Source organism: Aspergillus undulatus (genome assembly GCF_047715775.1).
Source record: "Aspergillus undulatus strain CBS 261.88 unplaced genomic scaffold BDV17scaffold_96, whole genome shotgun sequence".
In the NCBI taxonomy this organism is placed as follows: Eukaryota; Fungi; Ascomycota; class Eurotiomycetes; order Eurotiales; family Aspergillaceae; genus Aspergillus; species Aspergillus undulatus.
The window spans coordinates 20,768-47,261 of record NW_027396700.1 but is presented as its reverse complement, the minus strand read 5'-3'; the positions used below and the strand labels follow the sequence as shown (position 1 = coordinate 47,261).

The window sequence follows — 26,494 nt, the reverse complement described above, 5'->3', positions numbered from 1 at the left end:
CAGAACCCATAACAGAAGAGCAGGGCAAGGTTAATAAATTAGTTAATTAACTTGTTTTAGCAGGAACTTGGCTATAGTAAAGTAGAGGTGCTTGCTATCGTGGAGGCCTAGTTTAGCAAAGCTATATAGCAGATAGTTAGAGGGACCTAATATATCTATAATCCTGTCTAGGGATAGACCCAGAAGCGAGGATTTAATATCAGTGACCTAGAGTTATTAGTAATTGTAATAGGAAATAGAAGCTGAATAAAAACAAAGGCAGTCCTGAACAATTCCGGACATGCTATTACTGTAGGAAGTGGTTTACTAATATATCATGAAGTAGTTATTGATCAGAGCTAGCTCGAAGCCGTGACGGTTGGAAGAACGATGTGGCTGACTAAAACATGACTCAGCCTGTTGAACAACAACGAAGATCAATAGGCGTATGACACTATAGCCGCGATTGCGGTTATGCCGCAGCCTAGATTCAGATCCGAGGAAGAATCAGGAACGCTGGCTAAGATATAAGTAATCGGGGGGTAACGGGAGATGGAGATACCTCGCGCCTCATCTCGTAGAACAGGATATGCGTACAACAATCTTTCAGGCATTGTTAAAATGATACCTTACAGTTATTAATTATATAATCTGTAAATTTTTCTACTTTTACTACGAGGCATTAAAAAGTCTTGATGATTAGTCTTATCACTAATATATACCTATCCTTTTATATTATTTTATCTCTCCTACCTCTATCCCGCATTCTATTGCTTGCAGAGCTTACAATATTACTCAGTGGTTACCAGATTCTTCAAACACCATTGAGTCAATGCCTTGCAGGGTGTCCAAATGCCCTTGCCCCTGTTAGTTAGCTGGTGCCCTGTTCTCCCATTTGTGCGTCTGTGTTTTGTTGGCTACTGTATGTATGGGGGCAGTATATGTGCGTCTATTGATATACTTACTATCCAGGGGCTGTAGGCGCGGTTTACAAGGAGAGCAGCCTGCGTAGCCCACATATATATTTCTAACCACGGGTGAGGATGATGCGCAACACATGATTACACTGTTGGCCAAACAGGCGTACCGGGCCAAGACCAGGGTCAACACACCCCTGACCATGCACATAAACACACAAGATAAAATACTGCACCACCGGTCCCACCGTAGCTGCACTGTGTACTCCTTGCCCAAGGATAACTACCCCGCACCTAGCTACCTGCACTTTCACGTGTCGCAGATGCATGCCCCGTGACCTCCTCACCACCAACCTTGACCCCGCACAACCTTCAGGACCCCCAGTCATTAGATGGACATCCATACTATACCTGATGACAGTACTACTATATCTACAGTCAAAGAGAACAGTGTAAACACAGCCACTGTATCGAGCCGCGCCGCGCTGCGGTTATTGACAAAAGCGCGTGTCGCTCCGACCGCAGAAAGTCACAACAACCGTGCAGATCAAACAGCCAACACCCAACGATCCAGTAACACACCGACACAGAAAACATGAAAAACACGGACATAGAACGATACAGGAAACGAATCGTCCAGTACCTCTGGGACCCGGAACCCAAGAACGACGAGGAGCCAGGTTCGCCAATATGGTGCCTGGGTATCAAGTACCCTGCGCCCGAGCCCGCCGTGGCCACGCCCGATAACCCCAGTAAGTACCAGGAAAGCATACAAAGGAACGCGATAAAATCTAATCAGACCCAATGCTGAAACAACAAGTGAACGTAAACGGGCAACAACCAACAGTGCACGATACAAACACACTGGGATGGCCAGAAGCATTTCTGCTGGACTTCGAGTCAAAGATATGGATGACATACAGATCGAATTTTACACCCATACCCAAAGATGCCGACCGAGAAGGAAACCCGTCATTAACGCTGGGTGTGCGGCTGAGAAGCCAATTAATCGAAACACAAGGGTTTACAACCGACACAGGATGGGGTTGCATGATAAGATCAGGCCAAAGCCTGCTGGCGAACGCCATGGCTATATTGTCACTTGGTCGTGGTACGAGTGTTCGAGCGTAGCGCAGGCCCCAATAAGGTACACCGGAGCGCTAATATGACATAGAATGGCGACGGAGCGATAGATCCAAGGAAGAAGAGCGACTGCTCGCACTGTTCGCCGACACCCCAGATGCCCCATTCTCCATACACAAATTTGTAAAGCACGGCGCGGAATTCTGCGGAAAACACCCCGGGGAATGGTTTGGACCGACTGCCACTGCCCGATGCATACAGTAAGGATCACGAGAGACAAGTAGACAAGGATTGATTGCTCATACACAAACCAGGGGCCTTTCAGCGGATTTTAGTCGGTCGACGCTTCGAGTATACATCGCAGACGACAACTCAGACGTTTACCAGGACAAATTTCTAAGTATCGCCAAAAATGAACAGGGCATTGTTTGCCCCACGCTGATACTACTGGGCCTTAGGCTCGGGATCGACCGAGTTACTGCTGTCTACTGGACTGGCTTAAAAGCAGTATTACAGCACCCACAGTCAATTGGCATCGCAGGGTACGCCCAGAAAACCTGTAAAACGCCCATTTGATGCCCAGGTCCTATGCTAATGGCGGCCGATGAACAGAGGACGCCCATCAGCTTCACACTATTTTGTAGGGGTTCAGGGATCACACTTCTTCTATCTCGACCCACACAACACCCGCCCTACCCCGAAGCACAGCGAGCCTGGCTCGTACACGAAGGATGAACTCGACTCATACCATACTCGTCGCCTCAGGAGACTCCATATTCAAGATATGGATCCAAGTATGCTCATTGGATTTTTGATCCAAGACGAAGAAGATTGGAACGATTGGAAGGGTCGTGTAACATCTATGGAAGGTGAAGCCATCATCAACATTTTGAACGAGAGCGACAGCGTCACCTGGCAAGGCCGAAGGGAAGCGCTGGATGAGGTCGAAGCGTTCGATGACGACGAATAATCATTCTGACACTTGACGCAGTAAACAATGTACTTGCTAGAAGATATCTGTTGACACCAGAATACGCATGGGACCTGACCATTAAGGTACCAGAAACACGAGCATTAGATGAACCCATGAAAGCTTGGATTCGAATTCGAGGAAGGGTAATTATACAACCGATTCCAGAACCCGAGTTATGTTACACCGCATCCATGCCTCCATAAGATAAAGTGAAGGCGTTGAAACACAACAGTTGACCCGAGGGGAAATAGAACAAATAGGAAAAAAAGACCATCCCATGACACGTTAAAATCCCGCGAACACCCTTAACCCGCCGCCTCAAACCGTTCAAGATGACGAGTAACGAAGCAAAAACATATCCGTGCAATTAAAAGAAAGAGAAAAAAGTCGACAAAAGCCTATTTGGCGGAGGTAGAGTACTTCGTAACGGCCTTGGTGCCCTCAGATACGGCGTGCTTCGCGAGTTCACCGGGGAGGATCAACCTCACACTGCCTCAAATTAGAATCGAACCCTCAATGGAACTGCGGAATGAGACTCACGAGGTCTGGATCTCCCGAGATGAGATGGTGGACTTCTTGTTGTAGGCTGCGAGCTTGGATGCCTCCGTCGCGACACGCTCGAAAATGTCTGCCATAAAAGTCAATAAATACAAACTCAACACGCTGAAGTAAACAATTCCACATACCATTGACGAAAGAGTTCAGGATAGACATGGCACGAGTCGAGATACCAGTGTCAGGGTGCACTTGCTTGAGAACTATTGCAAGTTAGCACGCGTCCAAAACGCGTCAAAGTTCGCGAAACCCACCCTTGTAGATGTAAGAAGAGTAAGTCTCCTTCCTGGTCTTTCCGCGCTTCTTCTTGTCGCCGGAGGCAGCGGCGGCAGTCTTCTTTCCGGCTTCCTTCTTCTCAGCAGGGGCCTTGCCAGCGGGGGCCTTGCCACCAGTGCTAGGCTTCTTCTCGGCAGCTTTGGGAGGCATTTTCAAAGATGTTGATATCGGAAAATAGTTGTTAAAAAAAGACGAGTGACGGAGTATAGATGAAGTTGGAGTTGACGCGTGAATGTGGAGGTGTGGAATGAGTAGGAGGATGAAAGTTAAGAATACGCGGTGACGAGGGAGGCGTGCTACTTATACTCGGCTCCAAACAGCATGTTGATCCGAAAAGCACAAAGGAGGCAGATTTTCGATACCGTAAGCGTGTCGTATGATTTGTATGATTAGGAAGCGCGGAATGCGCGAAACGCGTCAGGATTGGCTTTAGGCCACTGCCAAGAATACGGTATCGTAAGATTCTCCGATTAGCTTGAGCGCTTTCCTGAATCTGGTATCGCAGCATGACGACACCAACCAACGGGTACACTGGATGATGATCCGCTCAATGATTGGTTGACCCCGCTAAGCGAGAGGGTGATCCGAAACGCGTCTGGACGACCCAGCGTCACTCTCGTGGTGTCGTTATATATGCCCTCCGCTCCTTCACGGTAACTGTCGTCCGTTTCCCATTTCTCCCTATCATTCCCAGACCATACCCTTATCTCATCTCGATCACACGTCGCTTCGCTTTCGCATTCACAACAGACGAATTTATCCCAAATCCATCAAAATGACTGGCGGCAAATCTGGTGGCAAGGCTAGCGGCAGCAAGAACGCGCAGTCGTACGTTTATTCCCCTTCGAAAAAGCATGCCTTAGCGATTCTCAGCTAATCAACATACAGTCGCTCTTCTAAGGCTGGCTTGGCTTTCCCCGTCGGTCGTGTTCACCGTCTTCTCCGCAAAGGGAACTACGCTCAGCGTGTTGGTGCCGGTTAGTTTGCATTGTTACCCTTTCGCCTGTCACCCACTGACGATTAATAAGGTGCCCCCGTCTACCTGGCTGCTGTTCTTGAGTACCTTGCTGCCGAAATCCTCGAGCTTGCTGGAAACGCTGCTCGTGACAACAAGAAGACCCGTATTATCCCTCGTCACCTCCAGCTCGCCATCCGAAACGATGAGGAGTTGAACAAGCTCCTGGGCCACGTTACCATCGCCCAGGGTGGTGTTCTTCCCAACATTCACCAGAGTACGTTCCCCGATATCCGCGCTTTGATAGCTGTCTAATTTTCTCTAGACCTCCTCCCCAAGAAGACTCCCAAGGCCGGAAAGGGTAGCCAGGAGCTGTGAAATGTTTTGCTGTTTTCTTTGCTTAGGGTTTGTCATTCGGCGTGGTTTGGTTCTCTTACTGATATGATAACGGGGTTCTGGACTGGGCACGTTTATGGCTCTTTTTAATTTCTATGCGTTTTTGTTTTTATTGTTGTAAATTATGCCCACGGGCATGGAATGATACCGACAAGTTCAAATGACCTAAAATGAATGTCCCTCTATCGACCATTTTTCAGTTTCTTTACTGTCCATTGTGCTATACTACATAATCTATTTCTTAACTGTTGCGATTCAAAGGTGTTGGACCGGCGTGGTATTTCAGCTGGCAAGTCGCCCGTTGTCAGCGTTTTACATACAAGATAAAGGTGTCTGTTTTCTGCCCTCTGTATCAATGATCCCCAGCGCCTCCCGAAGCGTCTGATAGCAAATTAGTAATCGCATTCCGATGCCAGCGACAAAACAGGGCTCCACTCACACGGTAGTTGACGAGCAGGCAAGTTTCTCTCGTATTTGCTTCCTGTTGCGCGAGTCAGTAATTTAGCGGGTGAGGTGGGCTCTATCGAGTATTCAGAAGAACATACCACCAGGGGCAGTGGGTGCACGGTAGGGATCAGGATGCTTCCATGTCTCTAGTAGCTTCTCCGTCTCTCGGAGTATGACCTAGCAATGTTGGTGAACGAGAGCTTTCGAAGACGGTTGTACAGAGAGACGCATTTACCTTCTGTTGCCGGGGGTCGCGAATGTCCTTGTTTGCCTCAAAAAGAGACCGAATATAGACAGCCTGTCCTCTCCATACATGCCTGTGAACTGCCCAGTCCAGAGCGAGCTTCAAGGAACGTCGGTAGAGCGATCTATTCAGGAACGTTAGGACCGGGGGAAATTCGATAGTCATTGGCAACTTACGTGACGGCGTTGACGGACATAGTAAGAAGAACGCCCAAGCAGAACAGACGAGAACAATTTGACGAAGCTTTTGAATCACAAATTATTAGCTATCGCCTTCCCTTCTTCAGACTGAGATCCCGAACGGGGAAGAACATGCTAAACTGGTCTCTCTGCGTCGCCGGATTTCCGTAGTAATAATAATCCGTCGCCTGCCGAGTTTAGTCAGGCCGGCGCGCCTGCTGAGGGAATTTCGGTATTTCTCGGCCCGGACTGGAGCTCGCCTTGGAACTGCTATAGGTATACCTCACTGCTGTCACTCTTGCTATATCCCTTCAACCGAACCTATAATTTGACGCTCACAACCTCACAGTCTGCGCTCCCTACAATTACCATGCTGTGCCGATCATCTTTTCGTCAGCTTTCTGCGCAGCGTCTGAGGTCTATGCCTCGCGTACCTCGTCCAATATGCTGCAGGACTTTCACGTCGGTCAAGGGATCTGAGGCCGGCAGAATCGCGGTCAGGTCAAGTCACGGTCTACAATCCACCACCGGACTACGGTATCTATTCTCAGTTTCGGCATTTCTTGGGTCCGCCTGTACTAATCGCTGTTAGGGATGCGTTCTCGAAGGTCAATCTCATCTCCATCGGAAGTCATCAGGTTCGAACCTATGGTAGTCGGGTCACATCGCCATATTGTGGGCTTCCACTGACTGTTATGTAGCCGACACCGTCGTCAAGGTCCCACAAATGGCGGAATCCATCACGGAGGGGACATTGAAGCAATTCTCAAAACGTAGGTTCTACCGGTGCCCAAGGAGGCTTCGCTAACTTTGCATGCAAGAGGTCGGAGAGTATGTCGAGCGGGACGAGGAAATCGCAACGATTGAAACCGATAAGGTGGGTCATATATTTTGCGACTGGTGCGATTTGCTCACAGGTTCTAGATTGATGTTTCGGTCAATGCACCGGAGTCCGGTGTCATCAAGGAGCTCCTTGTGAATGAAGAGGACACAGTGACAGTCGGGCAGGATCTTGTTAAGTTGGAAGCTGGTGGTGCTCCAGAAAAGAAGTCAGAGGAGGCGAGCGAGAAGCCGAAAGAACCTGCTACTACCAGCTCAGATGCCGAAAAGTCACAGGCACCGGAACCAGCTGCGGCTCCTCCCACTTCTGAAAAGGCTCCCTCGCAGTCAAGTACTCCCCCTCCAGAGGCTAAGCCTTCCAAGCCGACACAGCAGGCGGCATCCAAGACCCAGTCTTCGGAAGAAGCGAAGCCTGCGCTTGGGGGCCGTGAGGAGAGAAGGGTGAGTTGTATCGTTCGTCAATGCCTATTCAAGGATTTTTTTTTTGCTGACTGAGACGACTCGTAAGGTCAAAATGAATCGGATGAGACTAAGAATCGCTGAGCGTTTGAAGCAGTCTCAGAACACTGCTGCTTCCCTTACCACCTTCAATGAGGTTGACATGTCTTCTCTGATGGAATTCCGAAAGCTGTACAAAGATGATGTCCTAAAAAAGACGGGTGTCAAGCTGGGATTCATGAGTGCCTTTTCCCGCGCTTGCGTCCTAGCCATGAAGGACGTTCCTGCCGTCAATGCCTCTATTGAGGGTCCCAACGGCGGTGATACTATCGTCTACCGCGATTACGTTGACATCAGTGTCGCTGTTGCTACGGAGAAGGGGCTTGTCACTCCGGTTGTCCGCAATGCAGAAATTATGGATCTTATTGGCGTTGAGAGATCTATCGCGGATCTTGGAAAGAAGGTAAGAGCGCGTTTCAACGGATTTTTGCCGTAATAAGGGATACTAACGGCCACCTACTAGGCACGCGACAACAAGCTGACCATTGAGGACATGGCTGGAGGTACCTTCACGATTAGCAATGTGAGCATATCGCGATTTTGACTCTTGGCGCAGTCGGATGCTGATTGTTTGTTTACTTAGGGTGGCGTTTTCGGGTCCCTCATGGGTACCCCCATCATTAATCTTCCTCAAACCGGTACGTCGAGCTCCTGCTTTTCCTGTGGAACGATGAACTAATGTATTTCAGCTGTTCTTGGGCTCCATGCCATCAAAGACAAGCCCGTGGCCGTCAATGGAAAGGTTGAAATTCGCCCGGTGAGTCGAATTGTATGATCTTAACTTTAATGTCATAACTCTAATCTTCTTGTCAGATGATGTACCTTGCCCTTACCTACGACCACCGACTTTTGGATGGCAGGGAGGCCGTTACTTTCCTTGTCAAGGTACCTAGACCCCGTCGGCGCTTTGCCCTCTTCGTGCACTTTCTCTGCGTTATTTTTTAGAAGTACCAGACTAACGGTGGTTCAACAGGTCAAAGAGTATATTGAAGACCCCCGGCGTATGCTGTTGGGTTAAGCGGGTTGTCGCCCTTTTTCTCCTTGTGTCGTGCTGTAAATTATTCAATTCCACAATTCTGATATATAGCAATAGGTGAATGCAGGTGTAGATTTTGTTTATCAGCTTACGTATTGCATTGTCTGGCCGTCATTGTGTTTTAGCTTATATCGGGACAGGCCTGGCTTGGGGCCTTGGCTCGTTATCTACATGTCTTTTCTTGATACACAGTACTTTATCCACTTTTAACCCATGCCTGCCAAATACTTTAACTCTTGCGTCTCGGCGCGGCTTAATCCATCGAGCTTTCCTCTTTCAAGTTGCAGGAGCACGGGAGGTGGAAGTAGCTGCATGGTATCAAAAAGGGACTTGATTGTATCATGTATATGCACGGACTGGCTGGTGTTGTACACAGCCTCTGCAGAGATCCCCATGGTTGGCAGCGCTTTGGCGACACATACCGGTAAGTTTCCTGGTTTTTCTCCCTCGGAGGGAGTGGGTGCGTATCTAGCTGGATTTTCGCCAGCGTGGTCATCTAAAATTCGATGCGCTCTGGATACTGCATGGGCGCAGAGCTGGACAGCAGCTGTAGTTGCTTGGGCCTCGATAAGGCCGGAGTTCACGGACTTGCAGTTGAATAAAAAACCGCTTGCCATTTCCGCCAGTACGCTCGGCCGTGTGTCTGTATCCTTCAATATGCTGATGATCTCGAACACTTGCGCCTTGATCAGGAGCATAATCGGTAACTTATTGGCCGCCGCGAGTCCCGTCCTTAATGCTAGGTATCTCGAATCTTCAGCCATCCGAATCTTGTAGGTTTGATATATTCTCGCCACTTACCCCGGATCGTGTCTTCCAACCAGGTCATGTCCCACCCGTTTGTATTGCTCTTTGTCGCATGCATGGCCGTGTGGATGGCCATGCATAGCATGTAATCAAGTATGAGTAAGTTCACCTCATGTCTTGTGTCTTCATCTGCTGTTGTGTCCATGTTTGCTTATCGGGTTTGGTGTTTGGATAGTATGGTCTTCTGAACCTGACCACGCCCAGATACTTTGTTGGTTTTATTTTTTGACGTAGTAGATGCGATGATGGCGACAGTCTGGTAATATCGTTCAACGGCGCGACGGCTTTGTCGATAAGGACTTTCAGGCGATCTCAAGGTTTCGGTTCTCTCGCGCTGTGGGTTTCAGTGTCAGTGAGCTATATGCGACGGGCTATGGGCTTTGCGCTCTAGCCCAGCAGCTTCTAAAGCCAGTGTCGCGTGGTGATAAGGCACTCCCTGCTGTGGTACTTGATACCCTGTGTGTCTTCCATTTATGGCGGAATGTGGTGCAGTCAATACCCGCTGGCGGCTTGTGGATATGTAACTTGAGTATATATATTTTGCGCGCCGATCATTTGACAATAGCGGCCAGATCGCGCACCCACACACGAACCGCCAACAGGAGCAGTAACACCAGAGAACGCATAAGACCCAAAGCAGGAAAATCTCCACAACTACAACACCGCGCCTTACCACTCGAGCCCTACGGGCGAGGATGTACCAAGGGCCTAAGTGAGCGGCCAACCACGTGATCGGTGACGCTGCAATGGCGTCACCATTGCAGCGTCACCCGTAATCTCACCTCCATCTCAGCGAACAGCGTTACAGTACCTAATCTTCCGAACGCATCAGCGTGATGCTTCAAACTAGGCATTCCGTGACCTGCCCACATGCTCAAGAGACTGAATCCCACCACCACCGCAACAAAACAAATATCTAGAAGATCCAATACAATGGCCTGGTATTGCACCGGCTCGACAAACAAGGAACTGATCGAGAACTTATCCAGAGAAGGTCTCATCAAAAATGAGAGAGTGAAACGGGCAATGATGGAGGTGAGCACACTGCCCCGTTGTCTACCCCACACAGCATACACTGTCACTTGCACACACTGTCACTTCAAGTTCCAGATTACCCAGAACTACGCTGCTACATGAGCACTGCCTAGCTTCCAAACAGAAGCACCCGAAGGCCCTCTGTCTAGCCACCAGCGTCTAATGAGTGAACAAGGTTGACCGCGGCCATTATGCGCCCTCCAGACCATACTCCGACTCCCCGCAGCCAATCGGCCACAATGCGACGATTTCCGCCCCTCACATGCATGGCCATGCTTGCGAATATCTCATCAACTACCTTCGACCCGGATCGCATGTCCTAGACATTGGCTCCGGCTCAGGGTACCTGACCCACGTACTCGCCAACCTTGTCGTTGGTACACCATCCAATGGAGGTCCAAAGGGACAAGTCATTGGAGTCGACCACATACAAGATTTAGTATCTTTAGCGCACGACAACATGAGCAGGTCTGAAGGGGGCAAAAAGCTACTAGACACCGGAAGCGTCAAGTTTATCAAGGCTGATGGCCGCCGTGGCTGGCCGGAGGGGGCACCGTATGATGCCATTCACGTCGGTGCGGCGGCAGAAGAGCTCCATCCGTTGCTCGTCGAGCAACTGAAGGCGCCTGGACGGATGTTCATACCTGTCAGCGCCGAAGGTACACCGGCCAGCGTAGCGCTCGGCGGCGGGCAGTACATCTGGGTAGTGGACAAGAAGGAGGATGGCTCCATCCACAAAGAGAAAGTATTCTCAGTCAGCTACGTGCCTCTTACTGATTCACCAAAGTAGCCAAAATCGCGCAGGCACCGAGTTAGTATCACTGCGAGGCCATCTGTTTCTTTCGTTTTGGCGCAAACGAGACACCTCGTCGAGAAAATTGGGAATACATCACGCAGAGCGAGTCACCTTAGCACATTATGCACAGAACAAAGGAAATTGTAATACGAAGCATGCTGTTCGGTTGAGGATCGCTACAGAGTCCTAGCTGAGTGGAAGAAGAAAATCTGATTTGTCTCAAAAGTCAGAACGATAGCTGAATAAACCATAGACCAATGCTGGTCCCTTAAAAATGGAAACCACCAGGGAAGTTGAACCCCCCTGAGGAGAACTTAAACTGCGGGCCACCCTGTTGGAAGAAGAACTGTTGACCACCTCCAAACGGGCTACCTTGCTGGAAAGGATTTGACCTCTGCGACTCTGGATCGTTGGGGTCCACGCCATTGTCATACTGTGTCCGGAGTTCGGCGTCGGATAGTACCTCGTATGCCTCGTTTATACCGGCCATCTTCTTCTCGGCCTCCTCCTTGGTGACACCCTGGGATAAGGCCTTATCGGGGTGATGCTGTTTCGTCAACTGCCGATAAGCTCGCTTGATTGTCCTCTCATCAGCGTCCCTGCTCACACCCAATACCTTGTAGTAGTCCTTTTGTTTGGAACGCTTCTGCAGAACCATAGCCTTCTGGAGGAGATTCTGAACCTCCCTGGATTGAGGGTGATGTTCTTTCGCCGTGTTGAGATCACGAATGGCATCTTCAAACCTATCCTCATCCAGAGCAGTCTGGCTGCTGAACAAGAGTGCTGGCAAAGAATGGGGATTCAACCCGAGTGCCTCTGAGCAGAACGTGGAGGCGCGCTTGGGCATATGTACCTGTGTTTCAAAGATCAGTCATGTCAAGAGCAAAACATCTTCAGCAGTCCACATACCTCCTTGTACGCCTCACAAGCTCGTTCGATCAACGACGCATAGAGAAGACCCTGGGAGTCAGAAAAAATGTGACCGGCTTCCACTGCCTGCTCTACATCTCCCCTAACATCGTCGATGAGACCGAGCTCACCGTCAACACCCACCAGGAGGTTTAAAGCGTTGTTGAACTTGCGCACGGATACAGCATCTTGTAATCTCCGAAGACGCTTATCCAGCTGCTTCTCTCGCTTGTAGAGCTTGTTGCATGGTTTCGAGTCCGGATCTGAATGTAAGCACTTGCGTATCTGCGAAAGACCCTGCTCACTGTCTGCGAGAGTATAGAAAAGCATAGACGAAATCTGCAAGTGCGGGTCTATTAGGCCAGGCGAGATGTGCAACGTGTGCACGAGATCGCTGATCCCCTCTTCCAGCTCGCCTTTCTCAAAGCGACAATGCGCTCGGCCTTGACGTAAACTGAGAGATGCACTGGCCTTGGTAATAGCGGCACTCGCCTCACTTATGCATGCTTCCCAGTCGCCCCTCTTCTCTGCCTGCAGTGCCCGAAAGGCAACGTCCCGCGCATTCAGAAATTCTTTGTATTCGGGCGAGTCCTTCTTTCCGGCTCTCTCAAGGTCATCCAATGCGCCTGACCAGTCGGCCGTATTGGACCTAAGGCGAGCCCTTTGGAGAAGAGCGCTCTCGAAGTCTGGTTTCAATCGAAGAACACGGTCAAAATCATCCTGCGCTTGCGTCCGACGCCCCAGTGATAGGTAGGCGGCACCGCGTTGAAAGACCGTAAGGTAGTTCGTCGGGTCTTTTGAGATCGCCGCATCGAGATAGACCAGAGCGTCCCGAGGCGAGCCACTAGAAAGATGTGTTTTCGCGGAAGCGATTAAGGACGATACAGGTGTATCAGGAGCAATCGACGACTCTTGCCCCAAGCTACCTGGCACGAAGGCAAGGAAAGCTGTCAGGGCATAGAATGATAGCAGGAGCATGGTCGGAGTCGAAAAGTGTAAAACGGAGACGATGGTAATATAGGTATCGCGACCAGGAAGATAAAAAAAAGAGAGAAAGGAACGGAATGAGGGAATATATATCACAGCTCGCAAGAAGCCTGAGAGCAATTTACATTATAACTGGTGACAGCAGCCTTCATCATGAGTGAATCGTGTTCATCTATCGGTTTCTATACTTTGAGGTTCTTCCAGACTGGCCTTTACAGTCCATTACAACCCAAAATTACCACACGTGACCACCATCGGAATGAATGCGGACATTGCATGGTCGTTAGTGGCACACAGTATCACTCACTCCACCATGCTTTCTGTACCCTGGGTGTGTTCACGGTGCATTGCACGGTCTGCTAGACTCACCCGAAATCCGCGTCTATTTTATCAGCGGCGAGGCCTACAAACTGGTTGGTATACAACGTGTTGCCATCCAGTTGCTTTCACTACGACTGATACTGATTGTGTATATCTGAGTTTTCAGACAGCGAGCTCTCTCCTGCTCTATTAGTACGTGCCCGTACCCTAGCGACTGAGCATGCGTCTCTTTCTAGTCAACTGGCGACGTCGTTTGACTCGAAAATCGCGAAGCGCATTGGCGAGCTAGGCCCAGTTACAAAAGCCTTAGAGCAATGGAACAATGCCAATAAGGTCTGCCGCCTGTCCGTCTTGAGGCAACCAAGCACCTGACTGACATCGCGAAGTCCATATCAGAGCTGCAGTCCTTACTAGAGGATCCGCAATCCGAAGCGGAACTGAGGTCCCTTGCCGTCGAAGAACTAGAAACCGCCAAAGCTGTACTGACCTCGGTATCAAATGACTTGAAACGCGCCCTCGTTCCACGCCATCCGTTTGCAGACCTTCCATGCTTGCTCGAGATACGACCAGGTGCGGGCGGTGATGAAGCCAGTATATTTGCCTTTGAGTTGCTGCAGATGTATATTGCATTCTGTGCTCGCCGAGGCCTACGCCCAACCGTAATAAAGCGGGAGCTTGGAGATGGCCGAGAAGACGCTCTGACTGAGGCTGTTTTGGAAGTTGAAGCTCCAGGAGCATACGACCTTCTGAGAACCGAGGCAGGCGTACACCGAGTGCAGCGAGTCCCGACCACAGAGGCCAAGGGTCGCACGCATACTAGTGCTGTTAGTGTCATGGTTCTTCCTAGTTTCCCGGACACAGGGTCTGGCGCAGACAGTGCGCTCAACTTCGACGATCCCAGCAGCGACTGGTACATCGACCCCCAGGAAGTCCGCTCAGAGAAGATGCGAGCCAGGGGCGCTGGTGGGCAGCACGTTAACAAGACCGAATCCGCTGTTCGCCTAACTCACCTGCCCACCGGCATCGTGGTCTCCATGCAAGATTCGCGGTCGCAGCAAGCAAATCGCAAAAAAGCGTGGCAAATACTGCGGGCAAGGATTGCTGAAGGCCGACAGCAGGCGCGGGAACAGGAATTGGTCGAGCTACGTCGAGGGGCGTTAGGTGGTATAGGAAAGATGGACCGAGGAGATAAAGTCCGAACCTACAACTACGGCCAGAGCCGTTGCACGGATCACCGAAGTGGCTGCACAATTCACAACTTGGACGATGTGCTGGAGGGAGGTGAGAGTTTGGAAACCGTGATGGACAGTGTGCGAATGTGGCTTACTGACCGCGAGATGCTGGCAATCGCTTCCGGGGTATAGGAGTAGCATAAACGGGAAATTTTGTAAAGGTTGTACAATAAGTTCCATGATGGATTTGCTTTCTATGGGATAGGTGTATTTCCATGAATATGGTGCCGTTATACAATCAGTGCGACGGCTAGGTCGAGGCCGCCAGATTCAGCGATATCATAGATATTTTCTTTCGGGGTCTATGGAGTCAAGGACGTCCATTGACTTTTCGTACCTAGAGTGCGAATATTAGTTAAATGTGCACAGGTATATGTCTATGGTCTGAACAAACATCGTGAACACTATGCCGCCGCTCATGATCAACCTTGCCAGTCTTGGAACGGCTCCAGACCAGAAGGTTAGTAAACCTTCGTCCCTGAAGATTCGCGCTGCACAGACAAAGCTGTTTTTATAATTCCTGCTCGCCTCGAGCGATTGCATCCTATATCGCAGTTAATGCTGCTGATCTTAAGTGACCCCAACATGTGCGAGCCTAAGATGTGCGACCATACCTAGTCTTGACCGTGTCAAGGGGTTGGGTTACGTATCTGAATAATCCATCAGTAAATTCTTCATATGATGATGCAAGACGGGAAGTGACGTACACAGTGATCAGACCTGCCATACCCCCAAGCGCGAAGGTACTAGCTGTTCCTAGCTTTTCGCCAGGCGCAACGTAGCCCTCCGCCATTTGCTTCAACATCGTGTAGCTTGAGAATCTCGTGGCCGAGTTAGCGGCCTGTCTCGCCGTCGTAGGAACAAGACCCTGGAAGAAACCGCGAATGCCTCTCTCCTTGAATATTACCCCGCTGCCGTGGATGAACCCGCGCATGCGCGGATTCGCAGATTTGCGGTCGTCGATCCTGCGCAATTTGAAAAGCCATCGCATTAGCTACCGATTGACAGGTGGCCGCGGAGAGAGAACCCCGGCTTGATACGACTGGGGACATTGGATGTAACCGACAATTGGGTTTTGATGCTTTCGAACGGAGTTACTGCTAGCAGTGACTCGGTAAACCCAGCTCCAAAGCCAGCTATGACGGTTCTTGGGCCTGATATTTTCCCACTCTCATCTTGGAGCATTGACTTGAATGTGTCGAACGCGACGAATCCTAAGCAGGGTTGCGACGCATTAATACCCACAACACCAACACGATAAATGGGCGCGGGTCCCCAAACTTACGAATGCCGGCCTTCAGCGAGTTCCCAATAATCAGGGTTGTACACCCGGCATACCATTGTTTCCCAATCGGCGGCCACGGGAGCTTCTTCGAGTCAGGAAGTCTGCGATTGAGTTGCGATCGAGTCTTTGCAACTGGACGATAATTAGTATTGAGGTCAAGGACGAGAATGAGAACCATGCGCATACATTCGGCTGGATATGTGATCGCTGAGCATCATGTTAGCGTTGTTGCTGGAGGAAAGCTTGGGTATGCAACGTTACCAATCTCGATTGCACCAGCAGTAGAGCCCGCAAGAATGGATCTTAGTGTGCTCGGCTGGGATGCAGATACTAGTGATTAGCCTATTTCTTGGACGAGTCCTAGATCATAGACAAACCTTCCGCCGGTCGCTTCCTGCGGTAGCCATTGCTGGAATTCACTGGAGAGAAGACGTCGCGGTGTCGGAGAGGAAGCCCAAGCAGCTCCCGGCAATGTCATGCCTCGGTCAGCAGCCTGGAGACCCGATACGCCGATTTCACACCGCAATCGGATAGTTTCAGTTTCTCGTCGATACTATATACAGAGTATCTACTTGGATTGCTTGAGATCCATCTGACTATCTATGTAACTAACTTTTCCCCCGCAGAGGCTTGGGCAATGAGTGTGGAGGGATAAGTTGACAATTGTTAGACGCTAACTCAAGATACACTGGATCAGCCTCTAAACTCCCTCCCTATTTTTTTTTCTTTTTTTTTATCCTTTCATTTCACACCCTTCAATATCAGCTCCTGACATGTCGTAAAGGCGCAGATGGCATCCTGTTGTAGGTTGTGGCGTAGAGTCCGTGACCATTCGGGAGGTAGATGCTAACAACCCCCTCACTGGCCTTCAACTCTAGCCGCAGACATGACAAGAGGATGTCTGTGAAACCTGGATTGGCGAGTGTGAAAAAAGGCGAAGATATAATGCTGCCCATCTCAACAAGGAGGGTACCGAAACGAACCGCATTTGTGAGCTCTTCCTCCTGAAGCCCGGCTTGAGTGAAACAACCAATGTCAGAGAACGAACTGGGATAGAAAATAGCAGGTGAAGATGCAACGATGAACTTTAAAGACAATGTACAGATCCGCCCTCGATATAACCGCACCAAACGCAAGAACGCCTTGGACGAGGTGGATACTCAACGAGGCGAACCCGAGAATAGAGCAAACCAAACCTGAAAACTCCTGAGTATATGTGCCGTAAGCTGCCAGTGAGCAGATTCGAGAAATGTTTCATCAGAGGTCAGTGAGGGATGACCAGGTAATAGTCAACAGCCGCCCAACTAATGTCCCGCCAAAGACAAGACCGAAAACTCCGAATCATGCTTTGGAAAAGGACCGGACCAAACGACAGAGAAAAGCGTATTTACAACGGCGAAAAAAAATCAACGGCACCTGCCTGTTGCAGCTTAGATGTGCTGTATGCGTCAGTTGAATCGGTGAGGAATGAATAGAGTGGGAAAGGAACAACGCAGGATAACCATGCAGCAGCAATCCCAGGATAGGAGGATAGAGGACAGGACAGAGGACAAGCGAGAAGACTAGCGCAATATAATAGAACTGATGAGAAAGAGAACACAAGTAATAGAAAGGCAGAGTATTGAGGAGTTCGAAAACAGCAGAAAGTACGTAGAAATGGTACTTTGGGGACAGTATTCGCAGATACTCGAGGAGAAATGCAGAGCACGACATTTCAAAGTCTGCAGTGCTGAAGAGACTCGCCTAGGATACCTGTGCCGGGGCCTGAGGTTTACCACCGGATTGGCCCTGAGGAATGTTGTACCTAGGCCCATCGTTCTGCATGTTGCGACGTTGACCTTGGCAACGGCCTCCGCGATAAGAGCCCCTCCCTCTCGGCTGATAGTGTCCGCCGGTTGCGTGGTAATTGTGACGGCGATCGCCATTACTGTTGTTTGATGTTGGAGCACCTCCCTGTGATTGCTGGGCCGGATTCGAAATCGGCCGGGGAATGGTGTCCGGAGAGTCGTATACATAAAGTTTCTTGTCGATATTCTGCGGAATGGGCTGTATCTCAGTTCCCAATTCTTGCTCAATCTTATATAGATTGAAGCGATCATCCCAGTTGATGAGGTTGATGGCTAAACCTAGATGCCCAAAACGACCGGACCGGCCAATGCGGTGGAGATAGGTTTCAGCATTTTTAGGAAAGTCAAAATTAATGACCACATTGACAGCTTGAATGTCAATACCTCGTGTCAACAGGTCCGAGCAAACAAGATTGCGGCAAACGCCATTTCGGAAGTCATGGAACACACGATTACGGTGCTGCTGCAGCATCCGAGCATGTGAATAGAAGCACGAGTAGCCTAGTTCTGTGATCTTCTTTGCCAGCAGTTCCACACGGTTAGTTGAATTGCAAAAGATGATGGATTGGTTGATTTGTAGTTTCGAGAAAAGCGTATTGAGACAGTGGACCTTCTGCTTCTCTTCCACGAATGCATAGTATTGAGTGATACCGCGCAAGGTAAGCTCGTCCATCAGATTGATCTCATAGGGGTTGCGCATGTGTTGGTCCTGCCTGGTCGTTAACATAACAACCAAATGTAGGCTGGAAAAGTCTCAAACCCACCTTAAAAGACTTGACAATCATCGGAAAAGTGGCACTAAAGAGCATGACCTGTCGGTCTTTGGGGTGAAATGAAAGAAGTTGCTCAATAACAGGTGTGAATTCGGGAGAAAGCAGCTTATCGGCCTCGTCCATCACAAAAGTGGGGCATTCGGACAAGTCCGCAACACCCTTACTGGCAAGATCCAGCACTCTTCCTGGTGTTCCTACAAGGATGTGGACAGCATCATTCAACCTGATGATGTCATCCATCAAGCCAGTACCTCCAGTAGTAACCATGACATTGATTCCGAGATGTTTCCCGAGTGTTTTGCAGACGTGAGAAGTCTGAAGTGCGAGTTCTCGTGTCGGGACGAGGATAAGCGCTTGAGTTTTTGTGCTTTTAGGATTGATACGTTCGAGTGTGGGTATGACGAACGCGGCAGTCTTTCCTGTGCCATTTTTGGCTCTGGCCAGAATATCTCTCCCGGTGAGAGCCACTGGAATTGTTTCCTCTTGGATAGGCGACGGCTTCTCAAAGCCAGCTTCAAAAATGCCCATCATAAGTTCTCGTTTGATATAGAAATCTTCAAACTCTAGTCCCTTGGTAGCAGTCACGTCCTGAAGAAGTAAGTTAACTTGGCGAAAGAAGCAAGTGGATTTTCTCTGATGCAACCAACCTCTGTTTGTGGTCGGCCATCCTTTGCTGGGAGTTTTAGTTGGTCTTTCCATTTCAGATCTGAATTCGCATCCCTTATAAAGTAAGGCACGTTAGCAAAGGTATGCCAGAGACCTTGAAATGACAATTGGCATACCCAAGACTTGTGTTATTGAGCTGTGTGGCGAGAGCGTCGGCCATTGTGGAGTGTGAGCAGGAAGTGAGGTGGTTGAAGTGCGGTATTTAGCTTTGCCAGGTAAACGTTAACTTGTACACAAGGCCTTGTTCGAAATTGATGCGAAAGCTGCAGAATGATCCGAACGAAGCGGAGTGAATAGCTGAAAGAGTACGGAGTCGTGGTAGAAGTAGGTGTTCGCTCTAGCAATTGAGTGATCAGATGCGTGGTGCTTATAATAGCTGGAGGGTGATGTGATCAGGATGTCCGGGGGTCTGGCGTCTTGAGTCACAATAATCTAGGTAGAAAAACGTTCAAGAAAAGTGAGATGTTGTCGTGCGCTGACAGTGGTAAAAGTGGTCGGGTGGAGGTGAAGGTGGAAGGTGGACGTCTTGTAGCTTGGAGGCGGTAAAAAATGGCGATACTCGTGGTGTGTTCCTGTTTGGCGAGCGGGCACCTTTGCTTCCGCCTTTGGACTTGCTTGTTCTTGTATCTTGCTACCCTACCGCAGCTTGACAATTCTCAAAAATTTACACATATTATTCCAGAGATAGAGATAGCACTGTACAATGGGAATGACCCGTCCACGAAGACGCAGAATGAGAGAGTAGTACTATTCATGACGCCTTCAATGACCTCTTCAGAACATGGCATCATAGCGTTTGAAAGAGATGTGGAATGCCCTGAATGGAGAAAGTCGTCTGCAAGAGAGTTCGAGATGAGGACGTATTACTGGCGAAATGACAGTCTTGCCTGACCCCGTTGCGGTTCTGCTAACCTACAAGAAATCAGAGTCAGCTATATTCTTTGCGGACTTTAACAAATCTTACGTACTCTTTAACCTTCACATCAGGCGCAAGACTAATCTCAGCCCTTGAACCGGGCGTAATAAGTATGAACTGGCGCCCAATCGACCGTCTGGCAGCGTACAACTGGAGATAGACTTAGTAAAGCCCAATTGTCCGTTCTCGGATACATACCAGCATATCAATCGCCATCTTCCGGTTAATATGATCCATATAAACGTCGCTGCGGAAGGTTGTTAGTGAAAGGCCCAAGCGACTTCCAGTACTGCTCTGCTTACAACTCATCCAAGCAACGAACAGGCGATCCCATGGCTTCCCAGAGCGCCAGTAAAAGACAGACCTGAGAGAACGATTTCTCGCCGCCAGATAATGTTCTCGCGCCACGCCCCTCACTACCGTCCTTGGTGATGTCGGGTTCAACCTGCGAAGTAGGTATCCGTGATTTAGTTATGCTGGACAGAACGCGATGGGCGAACATACCTGCAGATCTAAAACTTTGTTTTCATGGTCCGCTAAGAGCTTTCCACGGAAGCTTCTCTCGCTGAGAAGATAACTAAACTGTGCTTTGGCGCGGAAGGAAATATGTGCCCTAAAATCACGCCAGCGCTTTTTGCGATACTTGAGAGTACTCTTGAGGGCCTGTGTGTTGTGTTAGCAACAATCAGCCTCGGTGTTAATGGGGAGTGGTAGTACATCGAGAAGTTTCCTGAACTCCTCCACTTGTCTCTGTGCCTGATCATAGTCGTCTTTTGTTTTCTGGGCATCGCTGCGGATTTCCTCTCGAGTACCTCCAAGTCTAGAACCTCATTAGCCGGTGCATCACACGAAGATATTTCTTGACGCACTCCTGATTATATCGTTGCATATCCCTTTGAAGCCTCGTGAGTTTCTTGTCCAGGCTATCGGCGGTTTCGCCCTGAGGTATCTCAACACGCTCTGAAACCAGACCGGCCTTTTCACAGTACTCGCGAACTGTGGCTTCGGCTTGCTCCAATTTTCGCTCGAGACGAGTTCTGTTTCGAGTTGTCTCTTCAATAAGCTCGAGTGCTCTATTCTTCTCGCCAATTCTCTTGCGCCGTTTGTCAGCCACCACTTGTTGTTCACTCTCAGCAATCCTGAGCTCTTCTTTGATTTGAGCGATCTTAGTGTCTTTGGCCGAGAGCTCTTGCCTGACCCTTTTTAAAGTTTGCATCATATCAGCCATTGCTTCGACAGCATCTTTCAGAGAGCCTTCGTTTATGAGCCTTTCCGCTTCAATATCTCGGAGACTCGCTTGAAGTATCTCAAGATCCCCACCTTCCCTATTCTCCCGTTGAAGCGCCTCTTCGAGCTCCTCGACGCGGTCATCTTTCCTTTGACTTTCAACACGAAGATCATGCCTCATTCGTTCATGTCGCTCACGCGCTTGTCTGCAGCGTGTCAAGTGAGACCGAGCAGAGCGCAATTCTTCCTCTTTGCTGCTTAGCACTCGCCTGAGATTTGCTACAGTATCGCGCTGTACTCTGTCGAGACAGGACCTGTAAGCCGAAACCTAACACAGATTGAATGTATATTGCATACCTGATTTGGGAGTCACGATCAGACTTCATCCGCGGGTTACCATTGTAGACAGATACAGGCGCCTGACTCGGTTCACCAGCCCGGCTGTAGGATAAGTGAATCCCTCGGCGCTTGTCTGTCTGGTTTATACAATAACAACGTTTGACATTACTAGGCCTGTCCCCGTCAAATAGTACGGAGGAGGCCTCCTCCAGGTTCTCAATTAGGAGATTCTGCTCTATACCATGATTGATGATCAGCTGCCGACGCACGAGCTCGTTATCAATCTGAATTGCGATATTAGTCGTGAGATACTCCGATGCTGCTCGTTGCTCACCTGGAGGACTCGCAATACGGTGTCAAATTGATGATCGGGCTCGTGCTGCGATGTATCTATGTGACCACCACTACCAATCAGAATTTGGACCTGGCTGGGGGCACCATTAGCGGCATGAAGTGAGCAAGGGAAGCGAACAACGGGAAGCATTACCATTCGACCCGTCGCATTATTCTGGATAATATAGCCTCATCCCCTTTTGAGGTAACAATGAAACTGTTTAACGTCGCACCAAAGGAGCTCTCCAAGATAGATGACCATTCTGGTTTGAGCAGAGTCATATAATTACCAATGGGCCCAATGGGCTTCTCCTTGAAGGTTTGCTCTTGTTGGATTGCCCTAAGCAGAGCTGGGATCTTGTCAGGAAATCCGGTATTTCTGTTCCCACTTTCTCGACCAAGATTCCGTAGTAGGGAATCTGCTTCTTCAACATCCCGCTTGGCCTGTGACACCGGCGATTCTGCGGCCCTGACTTGCTCCTCGGCCAGTCTTACGTCGTCATAAATTCGATTTGTATCCTGACTCTGTTCCTCGATTCGCCTACGGGTGTCCGCGGCAACTTGTTTGGCTTGCTCGAGCTCTTCCAACTTCCGGGAATAACCGCCACCATGAAGATCGGCCAGACGCTGAGTTTCCTGTTCAATCTTTTGTTGTATGCCTTCGGCTCGTTTTCTCGTATCGTCCACCAACTCTTTGATTCCGCGGTGTTGAGCCTAAATAGAATCAGAAAAAATATTTTTTGATTAGATGAGGAAAATGACGGTACATGAAGTTCATGTCTTTCACTCAGCTTCTCATCGTGTCTGGCTTGAATATCATTCCTTTCACTTTGAGCATTCTCAACCCGATTGGATACCTCTCTAGAATACACGGCTGCTGCTTCACTCTCCGCCTCGGCCTCGCGAATTGCTGCGTCGCATTTGTCGACCTCGGCCTCAAACTCGGCTTTTTTGCTGTCTGTAGAAGAAATATCGGCTTCCAAAGCGTCTTTGATCTGGATGAGTTAGCCCTAGCACTTTAATGATATTAGTTTGCTTCATACTCTCTCTTGTTCTTCTACTTGTGCCCATGCCATTTGACTTTGGAAATCCCTTATACGTTCCCTAAGAGAATCTTGCTGGTCTGATATATCCAGTCTTTTTTGAGCCGCGTTTTTACGGCTCTCCAAGATAGAGATATCCTGCGCTTTAGCCTGAAGCTTCTCCTCGATCTGATCGCCAGACTCTTCAATTAGGCGATAATCCTGGTCAAGCTGTTCCAGTTGGACACCCTTCACGAAGAACTTATATTTCTCAGCAGGACTGGAGGAGCTAAGAAACTGGCGAGCCATGTCCTGCGATAGAACATTCATGGGGTTATCAAACTGCAATTGAAAGTGATCGATGATGGCATCCAGTTCAGCTTTTTTAGTAGACATGATGCGCCCGTTCTCTGCTTTGATCTTGAAGCTGCTTGCGCCGCTTTTGGAAAAATGTCGCTCCACCAGTATTGATTTCCCAAAGTCGTCAGGTAAATAGGCGCCATCGCCATCATTCTTGATTCGAACAACGATCGTAGCAGACCTGAGAAAGTCAGGTATTGGAAGCCCAATGGCATGAACGACACTTACTCTTTACCTTCCTTGATGAAACTCTTCAAACTTTGGCCCCTGTTAGTAGCCGAAGCCTTTCCACCCAGACAGAGTGTTATGGCTGTGAGAACTGCACTCTTGCCACTGCCATTTTTTCCTACAATGAAGTTGATTAGAGGACCGAGCTCGACTTGGAAGTGGTCATGACACATGAAATTATAGCATTCAACACGTTCAAGGATCCCATGATCTGAAGGCACGTTGGGCGCATCACTGGCGAAGGTGTACTTCTCTTGGACCATTTGAGTCGCGAGTAATTCTAACTCCTCTTCGTCCTGGTCAGGATCAACGGTGGAGTATCTGACGCCGCGTTCAGGTTCCCTTTCATAATAGCTAGCTGCAGAGCCTTCCTCTGATATTCCGGATTCTGGGGAGCCGGACACACGAGCGCGTTTTCGCTGTCCTATTTGTTAGCTCATGAATTTGTTGTACCTGGGACGGGGCTCGTACCGATCGAGGGGAAGCAGAGGAGTGATTTGATGAAAAGTCTTCACCATCCGAGCCGACCGGTTCCTGAGAATCCTGTGTGCGCTTCCGATTTGACATTCTGACCAGGTGGTATTGACATCAAAGAGTTCAATCAACACCGCCCATAGTAGGCTTGCGAGACGCGTAGAATTAAGGGATCAATGGCCCCTCGCTTCTGGAAAATATCTATTATATCGTGGGCTTGGGTATTTTCATTGAACGGCTCTGGGACAAAGGCGATAACGACGCATATGGTTCCGCTGGTTGTCTTTGTCTTTTGTGGTTGTCGCCCGCGAACTGCAGTCGCGCCGGCGCGTCACAGCGGCGCCCTCTCACGTGATCAATAACTAGCCCTCTTTCGTCGGTACAGTTGTGTACGGCGGGTCTACCTGCTCTGTACCTAACCTATGTAGGAAGCTTTTGGGTGTCCTCTCCGTACCGGTGTACAGTCAGCCTATGGTTCACTTTCTACCTACAACTCTACGCAGTCCATATAGGCTTTCGCGCTGGCCAATGCACAAGTACTGCATAACACAAACATATTCCATATTGTGTTGGAGTCTGAATCTTGAGACTTTGTTTTCCAGGACATATTAACCCTCATAGCGATATTAGGCTGTCGTAGGCTCTTCTGCAACGTAATGCAGATAAGCACCGAGCAGCTTGATTCCTTCAATATAGTTTCTCTTGTCTAGCTTCTCGTTGATGGAATGCGCGGCATCTGTTGAGCTACCCATCGGTAGAAGCAAGACGTTCTTACCGGTCGCCTCCTCGAAAGTCAAGGTAATGGGAATGCTAGGTTGAATCAGCATTTGTGTAAAACGCGGCGTGAGTTCAGCACATACCTTCCGCCCTCTCGAGTCATGTCTGGCTCGACTCCGAACACTTGCTTCACGGCTTTGCTTGCAGCCGCAAAGTTCCAATGTTTGGGGCTGGCGACCCACCATTTCCCATCATGCTGCAGCCATACATCGAGCGTGTTCTTGCTCTTCAGCTTAGCGAATTCCGACTTGATGTAATCAAAAACGAGCTTATTCACGTCCGCGCTTTCCATGTTGGGAACAGTTCGGATGGAGAACTTGCCAATCACTTTTGCTGGAATGACAGTTTTGGCGCCGGGTGCAGAGTATGCTCCTTCAACGCCATGGATGGACAAAGACGGGAACCTCCAACGAGCCATAAGGGTTCTTTCCTTGGTAGGGTGAATACCAGTTTCGCTGCCCAAAGACTCGTGAAGATTATCCATGGTGTAACTTATGTTAGTGTAGAGTGATTTCTCTTCCTCTGTGACTGGCTCGACCAGATCCATGATGCCGGGGATCAAAATATTGCCTTGAGAATCCACCAGCTTGGACAAGACATTGACCAGGTCTGTCATCGGCTCATGCGCGGAGCCACCGAAAACCCCGCTATGGAGATCCTGAGCAGGGCCCGAGACACTGACGGAGTAATAGTTACATCCTCGAAGGCCGTAAGTCAAACAGGGCTTCTCAGTTCCCAGCCAGTAGTTGTCTGAAATACATACGGCGTCTGCGTCTTTGAAGAACCCTTTACTCTCAGAGTGGATGAATTCCTCCAAGCCTTCAGAGCCATACTCCTCCATGCCCTCAAAACAGCATAGAAGGTTGACCGGTAACTCAATGCCAGCCTTTTTGTGAGCCTCAATGACATTCAGCCAGCCCAGGACTGGGCCTTTGTCGTCGGTACTGCCACGACCAAACATCCTTCCCTTATCGTCAACGGTAAGTTCGAAGGGTTCTGTAGCCCAGCCGTCTTCTTTCAATGCAGGCTGCACGTCGTAGTGACCATAGACTAGGATGGTTCGCTTGTTCTTGTCATTGCCATACCGCGCAATGACAACAGGAGGAAGATCAAGATGCTCCTTTCCGGGCTGTTTACCGAGAGGTCTTTGGTGTACTTCAGCTCCTAGGGCTTGAAGTTCCGAGGCAAGAAACTCGCCCATCTTTTGAAGCAAACAGAAATTAGACTAGGACTCAGGGGCACGAGGTTTGCGGCGCGTACCTTGAAGACATCCTTTCTGTTCTCATCCTGTGCGGAAACAGAGGGGATTGCCACAGCTTTGCGCAGACCTTTTAAGGCTTATCAGCACAGCTGGCGCAGTAGGCTGGTCGACAAGACAGAGACTTACGGTCAATGAAGGAGCCAGACAGGTCATCGACCCTACGACAGCCATGTGCTTAGGTTAGACCGTATTCTATTTCGTGCTGAAGGGCACGCACTGCTTGAAAAAAGGCTCGAGTTGGGGAGCCATTTTGCGGTCGCTGATATAGCCGTAATATGAGCGACGGGACGATAGTGGGCGTTTATTCCAGCAAGTACTAGTGTGCTGTGATGGTTGAAATCGCCTGGAGAAGGATGAAGCTGATGGAAGGCACGGCCAGTCTGCTAGAAGTGAAGCAGCAATGCGACGGAGGGGCATTATTCTGTCGTGATTCATGCGACCTGCCATTTTCTGGGTGGGTTACCTAACGGCAATCCCCGACGGCCGTAGCTAAGCGCGCTGGATCTCGGTTGTGATGGCGC

The 26,494-nt window shown here is 49.5% G+C and overlaps 12 protein-coding genes across 12 annotated transcripts; 5 read left to right on the top strand and 7 right to left on the bottom strand.

The window, feature by feature from the left end:
* The first annotated feature begins 1,396 nt into the window (after positions 1–1,396).
* Positions 1,397–3,207, top strand: BDV17DRAFT_247060 (cysteine protease ATG4). The gene is made up of 5 exons (XM_073756058.1): positions 1,397–1,648; positions 1,717–2,007; positions 2,071–2,239; positions 2,294–2,521; positions 2,592–3,207. The coding sequence occupies exons 1-5, from the start codon at positions 1,492–1,494 to the stop codon at positions 2,947–2,949; spliced, it is 1,203 nt and encodes a 400-aa protein (XP_073610131.1). The 5' UTR covers positions 1,397–1,491; the 3' UTR covers positions 2,950–3,207.
* BDV17DRAFT_246880 (histone H2B family protein) lies at positions 3,150–4,402 on the bottom strand. Its single transcript, XM_073756057.1, has 4 exons — positions 3,762–4,402; positions 3,639–3,710; positions 3,493–3,580; positions 3,150–3,441 (listed from the first exon to the last, which is right to left on the bottom strand). Exons 1-4 carry the CDS (start codon positions 3,931–3,933, stop codon positions 3,351–3,353), a joined length of 423 nt encoding a protein of 140 aa, XP_073610130.1. The 5' UTR covers positions 3,934–4,402; the 3' UTR covers positions 3,150–3,350.
* A 156-nt stretch (positions 4,403–4,558) lies between these two features.
* On the top strand, positions 4,559–5,116 carry BDV17DRAFT_285538 (histone H2A; the record flags this gene model as incomplete). Its single annotated transcript, XM_073760731.1, has 4 exons — positions 4,559–4,611; positions 4,672–4,760; positions 4,812–5,015; positions 5,064–5,116. The coding sequence occupies 4 exons, from the start codon at positions 4,559–4,561 to the stop codon at positions 5,114–5,116; spliced, it is 399 nt and encodes a 132-aa protein (XP_073610129.1).
* Positions 5,117–5,486: 370 nt separating this feature from the next.
* On the bottom strand, positions 5,487–6,021 carry BDV17DRAFT_296507 (NADH dehydrogenase [ubiquinone] 1 beta subcomplex subunit 9; the record flags this gene model as incomplete). Its single annotated transcript, XM_073763308.1, has 5 exons — positions 5,487–5,515; positions 5,574–5,615; positions 5,680–5,758; positions 5,817–5,949; positions 6,002–6,021. The coding sequence occupies 5 exons, from the start codon at positions 6,019–6,021 to the stop codon at positions 5,487–5,489; spliced, it is 303 nt and encodes a 100-aa protein (XP_073610128.1).
* A 180-nt stretch (positions 6,022–6,201) lies between these two features.
* On the top strand, positions 6,202–8,475 carry BDV17DRAFT_277509 (putative dihydrolipoamide succinyltransferase). Its single transcript, XM_073759438.1, has 12 exons — positions 6,202–6,280; positions 6,354–6,541; positions 6,597–6,655; positions 6,706–6,777; positions 6,826–6,881; positions 6,929–7,285; positions 7,353–7,745; positions 7,806–7,865; positions 7,926–7,980; positions 8,032–8,099; positions 8,156–8,227; positions 8,316–8,475. Exons 2-12 carry the CDS (start codon positions 6,375–6,377, stop codon positions 8,358–8,360), a joined length of 1,404 nt encoding a protein of 467 aa, XP_073610127.1. The 5' UTR covers positions 6,202–6,280; positions 6,354–6,374; the 3' UTR covers positions 8,361–8,475.
* On the bottom strand, positions 8,476–9,827 carry BDV17DRAFT_277506 (uncharacterized protein). Its single transcript, XM_073759437.1, has 2 exons — positions 9,180–9,827; positions 8,476–9,117 (listed from the first exon to the last, which is right to left on the bottom strand). The coding sequence occupies exons 1-2, from the start codon at positions 9,328–9,330 to the stop codon at positions 8,585–8,587; spliced, it is 684 nt and encodes a 227-aa protein (XP_073610126.1). The 5' UTR covers positions 9,331–9,827; the 3' UTR covers positions 8,476–8,584.
* A 291-nt stretch (positions 9,828–10,118) lies between these two features.
* On the top strand, positions 10,119–11,010 carry BDV17DRAFT_285535 (protein-L-isoaspartate O-methyltransferase; the record flags this gene model as incomplete). The annotated part of the gene is made up of 2 exons (XM_073760730.1): positions 10,119–10,220; positions 10,396–11,010. 2 exons carry the CDS (start codon positions 10,119–10,121, stop codon positions 11,008–11,010), a joined length of 717 nt encoding a protein of 238 aa, XP_073610125.1.
* Positions 11,011–11,147: 137 nt separating this feature from the next.
* BDV17DRAFT_246526 (DnaJ and TPR domain protein) lies at positions 11,148–13,078 on the bottom strand. The gene is made up of 2 exons (XM_073756056.1): positions 11,926–13,078; positions 11,148–11,869 (listed from the first exon to the last, which is right to left on the bottom strand). The coding sequence occupies exons 1-2, from the start codon at positions 12,901–12,903 to the stop codon at positions 11,285–11,287; spliced, it is 1,563 nt and encodes a 520-aa protein (XP_073610124.1). The 5' UTR covers positions 12,904–13,078; the 3' UTR covers positions 11,148–11,284.
* A 147-nt stretch (positions 13,079–13,225) lies between these two features.
* BDV17DRAFT_285533 (putative mitochondrial translation release factor (RF-1)) lies at positions 13,226–14,597 on the top strand (the record flags this gene model as incomplete). The annotated part of the gene is made up of 3 exons (XM_073760729.1): positions 13,226–13,325; positions 13,400–13,566; positions 13,620–14,597. 3 exons carry the CDS (start codon positions 13,226–13,228, stop codon positions 14,595–14,597), a joined length of 1,245 nt encoding a protein of 414 aa, XP_073610123.1.
* A 73-nt stretch (positions 14,598–14,670) lies between these two features.
* On the bottom strand, positions 14,671–16,252 carry BDV17DRAFT_246524 (putative mitochondrial tricarboxylate transporter (Ctp)). Its single transcript, XM_073756055.1, has 9 exons — positions 16,128–16,252; positions 16,012–16,066; positions 15,937–15,957; positions 15,751–15,882; positions 15,532–15,679; positions 15,173–15,430; positions 15,080–15,115; positions 14,860–15,009; positions 14,671–14,802 (listed from the first exon to the last, which is right to left on the bottom strand). Exons 1-9 carry the CDS (start codon positions 16,155–16,157, stop codon positions 14,745–14,747), a joined length of 888 nt encoding a protein of 295 aa, XP_073610122.1. The 5' UTR covers positions 16,158–16,252; the 3' UTR covers positions 14,671–14,744.
* A 1,241-nt stretch (positions 16,253–17,493) lies between these two features.
* BDV17DRAFT_285530 (DNA repair protein SMC6) lies at positions 17,494–23,634 on the bottom strand (the record flags this gene model as incomplete). Its single annotated transcript, XM_073760728.1, has 15 exons — positions 17,494–18,216; positions 18,362–18,958; positions 19,018–19,090; positions 20,005–20,102; positions 20,151–20,199; positions 20,255–20,397; positions 20,541–20,615; positions 20,670–20,772; positions 20,822–21,478; positions 21,537–21,802; positions 21,862–21,922; positions 22,006–22,565; positions 22,619–22,846; positions 22,895–23,414; positions 23,462–23,634. The coding sequence occupies 15 exons, from the start codon at positions 23,632–23,634 to the stop codon at positions 17,494–17,496; spliced, it is 4,326 nt and encodes a 1,441-aa protein (XP_073610121.1).
* A 638-nt stretch (positions 23,635–24,272) lies between these two features.
* Positions 24,273–26,419, bottom strand: BDV17DRAFT_277452 (M20 family dipeptidase). The gene is made up of 5 exons (XM_073759436.1): positions 26,191–26,419; positions 26,100–26,131; positions 25,973–26,040; positions 24,796–25,913; positions 24,273–24,745 (listed from the first exon to the last, which is right to left on the bottom strand). Exons 1-5 carry the CDS (start codon positions 26,406–26,408, stop codon positions 24,562–24,564), a joined length of 1,620 nt encoding a protein of 539 aa, XP_073610120.1. The 5' UTR covers positions 26,409–26,419; the 3' UTR covers positions 24,273–24,561.
* Positions 26,420–26,494: the final 75 nt, after the last annotated feature.